General features: G+C 31.7%; 1 protein-coding gene across 1 annotated transcript in view; it reads right to left on the bottom strand.

The window, feature by feature from the left end:
• Positions 1-7432: 7432 nt before the first annotated feature.
• The window catches only part of Tbc1d32 (TBC1 domain family member 32), a 191398-nt gene continuing 189179 nt past the window's right edge, over positions 7433-9651 (bottom strand). The window contains exon 34 of the mRNA XM_076859783.2: positions 7433-7962. Within this exon, the coding sequence (XP_076715898.1) occupies positions 7843-7962 (120 nt within the window). The 3' untranslated portion in view covers positions 7433-7842. The remainder of the gene's footprint in view (positions 7963-9651) is intronic.

Genomic DNA, 9651 nt, shown 5'->3' with positions numbered 1-9651 from the left:
AAACTAATCTGTAAGGTAAAATATCATAGAAGGAGTAATATCAGAGAATAAATACATGATGAACTATCACTTTAATAAGTAGATAGAAATCCTGAAGAAGAATAAACTGAAAATTCTCAAAATGAAGAAAAATCAATAAACTGAATTAAAAACTATTGGAAAGCACCACCAATAGACTAGACCACTTGGAAGATGGAGTTTTAGGCAATAAAGACAAAATCTAGAATATATGTTGGGAAATAAAATTGACCATGGAGAAAAGATATTAAGAGACCATGAACAGAATGTTCAAGAAATATGGAATAATATGAAAGACCAAATTTAAGATTTATCAGGATATATAAAGGCTCGAAGATACAAACCAAAGGAATGTATAATCTTTTCAATGAAATAATATTAGAAAATTTCCCAAACCTTAAGAATAAAATGGAAAATCAAATACAGGAGGCTTATGAGCCCCAAATATATAAAATTACAATAGACCTACACCAAGTTACATTATTATGAAAATGCCTAACATATATATAAGGATACATTATAAAGGCTGCTAGAGAAAAACAACACATCACATTCAGAGGGAAACCAGTCCAGGTCTTGGCTGATTTCTCAACCCAGACCCTAAAAGTGGAGACCTCTGGCAAGTGGAGACCTCTCTCTCTCTGCTTCCTGATCATCATGTGAGCTGCTTCCCTTGGCCATACTCTTCTGCCATGATGTTCAGCCTCACTTCAAGTCCTGAGGAATGAAGCTTGCTTTCTGTGGCTAAGAACTCTGAAAGGGTGAGCCCCCAAATAAACTTTTGCTGCTTTAAAGTTGTTCTGGTCAGGTCTTTAAGTCACAGCAGCAAAAAAGCTGATTAAACAGGGAGAAACTACACTAGAAAAACATTCAATGAAAGGGGAAAATATTTCAAATTAAAAACCAAAATAAATCAAAATGACAGGGAATAAAAATCATTTCTCAATAATGAAATTGAATGTAAATGGCCTAAACTCACCAAGCAAAAGACACAGACTGGCAAATTGGAGACAGACACTAAGACAAGAGAGTCACCTCATAGGTAAAGATATCCACAGACTGAAGGTAAAAGGATGGGATAAAAACCTATCATTCACATGCATCATGTAAATAAGCAAGAGTTTCTATTCTCATATCAGAAAAAGTGAAATTCAAGCCAAATCAGAAAGAACAAAGAAGGTCATTTCATACTGTTTAGGGGGGATTATACAATAAAAAACAATAATCATAAATATTTATGCCACTAACAATGGAGAATCTACATACATCAAACAAACCCTTCCCAATTTCAAGAATCAAACAGACTATAGAATAATAATACTGGATGACTTTAATACTTTTCTCTCAGCATTGGATAGATCATCCAAAAAAACTAAAGAAGCTATGGAACTAAAAAAAACACAATAATGTAGACTAACAGACATATATAGAATATTTCATCCATCAATGACAAAATACACTTTCTTCTAAGCAGCACACAGATCATTTTCTAAAAAAGACTACATCTTAGATCACAAAGCAATTCTTAGTAAATTCAAAAAATAGAGATAATATCTTGCATTCTATTATAACATAATGGAATGAAGTTAGAAATCAATAAGATAAAAAATAGAAGCTAGTCTAATCCTGGACACTAAATAACATGGTATTGAATGGACAGCAGAAGAAATCAGGGGATAAATTAAAAAAATACTAAGAGGTAAATGAGAATAGTGACACAATTTATTGAAATCTCTGGAGGCGGTTTTAAGAGTAAAGCTCACAGCACTGAGCTCTTTCATTAAAAGAAAAGAGAGTCACCAAACAGTCTAATGTTACATCTCAAAACCCTAGAAAAAGAAGAACAAATCAACTTTAAAAGCAGTAGAAGATAGGAAATAATTAAAATCAGACAAAAAAAATCAATGAAATTGAAACAAAACAAAACAAAAATTTTTAAAGTTCAAAGAAACAGAGAGTTGGTGTCCTGAAAAAAATAAATAAAATTGATAAACCCTTAGCCATGTAAGCCAACAGAAGGGTGAAAAACTCAAAATTTCTAAAATTTATGATGAAAATGGAATCATCACCATGCACACAACTGAAATACAGAAGATAATCAGAAACTATTTTTAAAACTTATACTCCAATAAAAGAGAAAATCTTTCAGACACCAACAAATTTCTAGAGACATAGGACCTACCCAAATTGAACCAGGTGGACACAGAAAATTTAAATAGATCAATTTCAAGCAGTGAAATCGAAGATGTCATCAAAAGCCTACCAACAAAGAAAAGCCCAGGAGCATATGGATTTCTAGCCAAATTTTATCAGAGCTTCAAAAAAGAACTATCAACTATACTCCTCAAATTATTTCATGAAATGGAAAGGAGGGAACTCTTTCAAACTCATTCTATAAAACTAGTAACACCCTAATTAATACCAAAACCAGACAAATATACATCAAGGAAATAAAACATCAGGATAATATCCCTGATGAACATAGATGCAAAAATTCTTAATAAAATACTGGTGAACTGCATACAAAAACACATTAAAAGGATAGTGTACCTTGATCAAGTAGGAATCATTCCAGGGATGCTAGGTTTGTTCAACAGATGGAAATCAATAAATATAATTCATCACATCAATAGATTCAGAGATAAGAATCACATGATTATCTCAATAGATGCAGAAAAAGCATTTGACAAAATTCAGCATCTATACATGTTCAAAACACTAGAAAAACTAGAAATTACAGGAACATACCTCAAAAAAGCTATGTACATTAAACCCAAGCCAGCATCATTCAAAATGGAGAAAAACTGAAAGCATTTCCCCTAAAAAGCAGAACAAGACCAGGATGCCTTCTTTCACCACTTGTATCTCACCTTGAAAGTAGCCAGAGCAACTAGGCAAAAGAAAGAAATTCAAGGGATGCAAATAGGAAAAGAGCTCAAACTATCCCTATTTGCTGACAAAAAATGATCCTATATTTAGAAGACCCCAAAAATCTCCACCAGAAAACTTCTACAACTCATAAATAAATTCAGCAAAGGGGCAGGATATAAAATTAACACACATAGATCAATTGTGGTCCTATACACCAACAATGAATTAGCAAAAGAGAAATTAGAAAAACTATCCTATTTATTATAGCCTCAAAAAGTATATAATCAATTCCTGAAAATCAATCTAACAAAAGAGGCAAAAGACTTCTACAATGAAACTACAGAACACTAAGGAAAGAAATTTAGGAATAGTATAGAAGATTAAGGACTTTCCACGTTCTTGAATGGGCAGAAATAATATTGTCAAAATGACCAAACTACCAAAAGCACTATAAAGACTTAATGCAATTCGATTAAAATTAGAAAAAGCAGTCATGAAATTCATTTGGCAAAACAAGAGGCCCAGAATAACCAAAGCAGTCCTTTGAGAAAAAAGTGAAGCAAGAGGCATCACAATATGAGACCTTAAATTTACAGAGCATTAGTAACAAAAAAAGCATGGTATTGGTACCAAAACAGATATGAAGACCAATGGAACAGAATAGAAGACACAGAAACAAATCCACATAAACATAGTTATCTCACATTGGATAAGAGTGCCAAAAACATGCATTGGAGAAACTATAGCCTTTTCAACAAGTAGTGCTGAAAAAACTGGAAATCTCTATGTAGTACAATGAAATTTAACCCCTATTTCTCACCCTGCACAAAACTCAACTCAAAATGGATCAAAGACCTAGACAGTAGACCATAGACCCTATGCTTACCAGAAGCAAATACAGGCTCAACACTCCATCAAGTTAACTTAGGAACTGAATTCTTCAATAACACTCCTAAAGTGCAAGAAGTAACATCAAGAATCAATAAATGTGACAGTATCAAACTTCTTCACAGCAAAGGAAATAATCAAGAATGTGAAGAGAGAGCTCACAGAAAGGGAGAAAATATTTTCCAATTGCATCTCAGATAGAGCATTAATTTCAGGGATATATAAAGAACTCTAAAACTTAATATCCCAACACAAATAACCCAATCAATAAATGGGCAAAGAAATTGAACAAACACTACACAGAAGAAAAAAATACAAATGGTCATCAATATGACCAAATATATGAAAAAAATGTTCAACATCTCTAGCAATTAGAGAAATGCAAATCAATCTCACTCTAGTCAGAATGGCAATCATAAACAATACAAGTAACAGCAAATGCTGGTGAAGATGTGGGGAAAAGAGTATACTCACATATTGCTAGTGGAACTGCAAATTGGTGCAACCACTACGGAAAGCAGGATGGAGATTCCTCAGAAAACTTGGAATGGAACCACCATTTGACCAAGTTATCCTATTCCTCGGTGTATATACAAAGGACTTAAAATCAGCATACTACAGTAAGGCAGCTAAATCAATGTTTATAGCAGCTCAATTCACAATAGCTAAGCTACCAAACCAACATAAGTGACCTTCAATAGATGACTGGATAAAGAAAACTTGGTATATATACACAATGAAATATTACTCAATCATAAAAAAAGAATGACTTTATGACTCTTGCTAGTAATCGATGGATCTGGAGACTATTATGTTATGTGAAATAACACACACACAAAAAAAACAATCCCAAATAACAAAAGTTTGAATGTTCTGTTATGTGGATGCTAACACAACAAGATGGAGGCAAAGAATGGAAATTCAGTAGATTAGACAAAGGGGAATTAAGGGAAATGATGATGACAGGATTTGCTTTGTTTTGTTTTTTTGTGGTATTCAGGACTGAACCCAGGCCTCATGCATTCTAGGCAAGTGCCCTACCTCGGAACTATATCCCTACCCTGGGGACTGCAATAGGAATAGGAAAAACAGTTGAATGAATCTTACATAACTTTTATATATATGTAAATACACTAGAGATCTTCATATCATGTACAACAAGAAGACCGAATCCTAATTAGACTAAGATATACTCCATGCTTGTATAAATATGTCAAAATATACCCTGTCATGTATAATTAAAAAAAAAAAGGCTGAAGGTGTAGCTCAATGGCTGAGTACACCCAGGTTCAATCTCTACTACTACCCATTGAAAATAGGATGATGATAATAATAATATAACAACAACAATAACAACAATAATAGTAGTGAAAGCAGATAGTCAAATATTTATATGGTTTACATGAGTATTTAGATTTTTCACAAATTTGTTTATACTACATAATAACTATAATAATACTATAAAATGTATTAGTTGCCCCTCCATAAATTAGAAATCAAGTAAGTCCTAAGGATTTATGTTATAATTTAAAAAATATTGAAAGACAAGACAGAATATTCTTGTCCTAAAAGGTATTCTTAAAATTTAGTATACTAATTACTCATAATTAGTATACTTAGTAGCTACACAAACTACCATACAGCTTTTTCCACTAAACAAATGCTAAGTCATTGCTCAGAAGATTTTTCTATCGAATGAAAATGAAAGCCTCTGGCACTAACTGAAGTCCGTTTTTCCAAAATGGAATTGTGATAACCTAAAGCTTACCTCAGTTTCTAATAAAAATCAACAATGATGTAAAGTTCAATTACAATTTAACTTTCCTTCTCCATTCTTATTTCCAATTACTGTTTTAGAGCTTTTTTTAAAAAAATAAAATAAAATAAAACTGCAAGTTTCATAGATCCAAAAGGAACAGAAGAGGAAGAAATGAAATTATCAACGTGTATTACAGGTTTCATGGAACAGCTCTTCAAAATTAAGCTTGAAACAAACCTTGGTGCTTTGGGTCACTGGGAACACTCTAACTTAACTCACATCAGCTGGAGCCAAAGTGGGCAATATGTCAAATTAACTTGCTCAATTTACTTTTCTCAACTTTACAATGCCCTTTAGAAACACCATTACTGAATAGCTATCATTGGCATTTACAGTATAAAACCTGATTTTGGAGGCTGATATTGCAAACCTAAATATCACAAAACTGAAAACTGTATATGCCCAGATGTTTCACACGCTGAAAGAACAAAGAAGTTTGTGGATGCTCTGTTGATGGAAAAGGAAATAATCAGGGTTAGTTTCAGAATGATTTAAATAGCTGACTTGTATTTAGATATATGAAGAGTATCACTGACCTGCATTATTTTTTAAAAATCTTGAAATAAACTGGTAGCTAAATTAATAATTTAATAATTTATGTATTATTTTTCATATAGTATATTTGACTCTTAAGAAAATAGACCCTCCAATACTGTATTAAACTTGCTGGCACAGAGACTTGTATTTCAGTAAAACATTATGTTAGTCATTTAAAATAATTTAGAAATGTATTCTCTTTATGTTTTCAAGTTCAATACAAATAAAAATCTATCACTAAGTAAATACACAGCAAATAATAGTAGAATACTTAAAAGAATGAAATAAACAATCTAGTTTTTAAATGAATCATGCAAAGAGTATATTTCAAATGAAAAATTATAAATTGGTATAGGTATCCAAAGCATATCCTAGAAAAACAATTATGTCTCAGAACAATAAGTTTTCCTGCCACCTGCCATTATAAATATCATCTGGTCCTCCACAGGTAATAAGCATTTGTGGTATTGCCTGTTTTCCTTCAAATATAGAAACATAAATGGACAAAACAACTGTTTTTCCCCCTTATGTCTAAATACACTTTTTGGCTAGTCTATTAACTATTTAGAATATTTTCTTCTTTCTTTTTTTTATAGATTTTATTTTTTTAAAATACACAACAATAGTGGAATGCATTACAACTCTTATTACACATATAGAGCACAATTTTTTCGTATTTCTGTATATAAAGTATGTTCACGTTAATTTATGCCATTATACATGTACTTCTTTTTGCATTACAATTCTTTTTTTAAAAAAAATTTTTTATTGTTGGTTGTTCAAAACATTACATAGTTCTTGACATATCATATTTCACACTTTGATTCAAGTGGGTTATGAACTCCCATTTTTACCCCGTATACAGATTGCAGCATCACACCAGTTACACATCCACTGTTTTACATATTGCTATACTAGTGTCTGTTGTATTCTGCTGCCTTTCCTATCCTCTACTATCCCCCCATCCCCTCTCCTCCCCTCCCATCTTCTCTCTCTACCCCATCTACTGTGATTCATTTCTCCCCCTTGTTTTTTTTCCCCCTTTCCCTTCACTTCCTCTTGTATGTAATTTTGTATAACCATGAGGGTCTCCTTCCATTTCCATGCAATTTCCCTTCTCTCTCCTTTTCGCTCCCACCTCTCGTCCCTGTTTAATGTTAATCTTCTTGAGTTGGGAGGAAGAGCATATTTTCTTCTTTCTAAACTCATTAGAAAAAGTATTATACTCATATGGTAGAGAAGATGTAGGTTGGGACTTTTTTTTTAAAGAGAGAGAGAGAGAGAGAGAAAAGAGAGAGAGACAATTTTTTAATATTTATTTTTCAGTTTTTGGTGGACACAACATCTTTATTTTATGTGGTGCTGAGGATCAAACCCAGCGCCCTGCGCATGCCAGATGAGTGCATTACCTTTTGAGCCACATCCCCAGCCCCTTGGTTGACACTTTTAAATGTAAATAAAAACTATAAGTAAGCCATATCTGATTATAAAACCTTACAAAACAATAAACTAATGAATTCACTCCATGTCAACAATGGAGCTAATACCATTTTGAATATATTATTATATTCAAAACCTCCCAGTATTGATTTACAATGTGTGTATTCACAGAGCATACGATGGTACAGATACAGACAGCAAACAGTCAAGTCCCCTTGTTTCCTTTAAAACATGAATAAAACATAAAATTATACAGTGCATATCATGATCTATGTGCTCTGCACTTTAATGTTCCGCATGTTTCTCAGCACAACTGGTCTGTAGTTTTGCTCCAAATTTTCCATGTATTCAAAATAATCACTCACTCGAAACCCATGCAGTGCTTCTTCCTGCCAAGAAATATTAAGGGAAGTTCATTCACTTTGGTAAAGACATACAATTCCAAGTTAATAATTTTTAAATAATTGATGTAACATTTAATTTCAGCTATGGATGGTGGGGGCACTTTATGTTGCCAGTTAATGTATAATTGCTTTGTCTTTAGTGGGCTGTGTATGCAGATGGTAGGAATGAATCATATCCTATGAAACAAGGTTGTCTACTCTCAAAACCAAAGATTTTTATAGCTAACAACAACAACAATAACAACAACAACCCCTCAGATGTCATTAGTCACTTATAAGCAATAATGTGCAGCTTATAAATGTATCATTTAAAGATCTACATAATGAGGAAGAGGTTAGTTGGGATATTCTAAAGATATTAATTATTGATCTATGAGCCTAATAAAAGCTGAAGAAATATGATATTTTTATATAACATTACATCATGAAAGCAAGAGCTCATAGCTTCCAACATAAATATCTGAACTCTCAAGTAACTGTGACATTATTTCACTTCTTCATTCACACACTCACTTGGCTATTACATCGAAGGTTCTTGGTTATGCAATCAAGAGACAAAGATGAATCGGGGCCCTGTTCTAAAATGTTAACAAGTATATAGCATGTCTCCAACTATTTGTATAAGTAACTTCAGTTAATTATCTTCAAAGGAAAGATATTCATGATGAATGGCAGAATACTAGGTCTTTGTACATTTCTTTCCTACCAAAAATACTTCACTTTTTACAAGGGAGAAAAAAGGATTAAAGTAAGACCAAAATTACTGTTCAAGAGTTCATTTAAATAGTTATTGTTGTAATCATGAAACTGTTAAGAATTTATTCATTTTCTTCAAATTATATTTGATTTGATTTTGATCATCCCTTCACTGAAAGTAATCCTAAAACGGAAAGGAATTACGGTCACGTGTTATTCTAACCAGAGAAAAAAGATTCACTGCCAAAGAACTGTTTCAGTACATAGTCATGATTTTCAAAGAAATGCTTATTGTTCATTAAATATGAATTACAATAAGAGATGACAGCATTTGAACAATAGCTCTAATAATACATTCCAGGGCAAAAAATAAGCAAAATATATTTAGCATCTTTTAATTATTATTCTACTTTAATTTAAACATAAAACTACCTACCTAGGAAAGCCACAGCTATTACTTGACTTAATATATTTCTTCTTTAGAATGTGTTCTTTGAAATTTTGTGCCTCCAATTTAGACATTAATTTTAAAGTTAATAGAAAATATTCTAATAACTATTCTGAAGAGATACTCAAAAAATAATGGCACATAAAATTATTAAGGTTTTATTTTATAAGAGAAAAAATTATACATATCAAGATGAATCCTTTTAAATTATATAGTTTATTATTTAAAATTTGTAGGCAATTTTAACTCTAAATAAAGTTTCAAAATATCTGAATTTCACTTTCTGTCTTCAAAGTAGAATATTTTTTTGTCTTATACTAAATGTTCTCTAATGGTCTTTTTAGTAGATAACTTTACCTATAATTATTTAAAACACCAGCTTATCATTATAGTTTTAACAAAGTGTTTCCTCATTATAATTCCTTATTAGAATTTCATTTAAATACCTAAGTATATTGGACTCTCTATAAAATATAAATGCCTCTAATCTTTAAATAGACAGACATATTAATTACAAAAGGTAATAATGT

This window comes from Callospermophilus lateralis, chromosome 6 (genome assembly GCF_048772815.1).
Source record: "Callospermophilus lateralis isolate mCalLat2 chromosome 6, mCalLat2.hap1, whole genome shotgun sequence".
Taxonomy (NCBI): domain Eukaryota; kingdom Metazoa; phylum Chordata; class Mammalia; order Rodentia; family Sciuridae; genus Callospermophilus; species Callospermophilus lateralis.
Note: the sequence above shows the minus strand (reverse complement) of the source record. Positions and strands in the feature narration are given on the sequence as shown.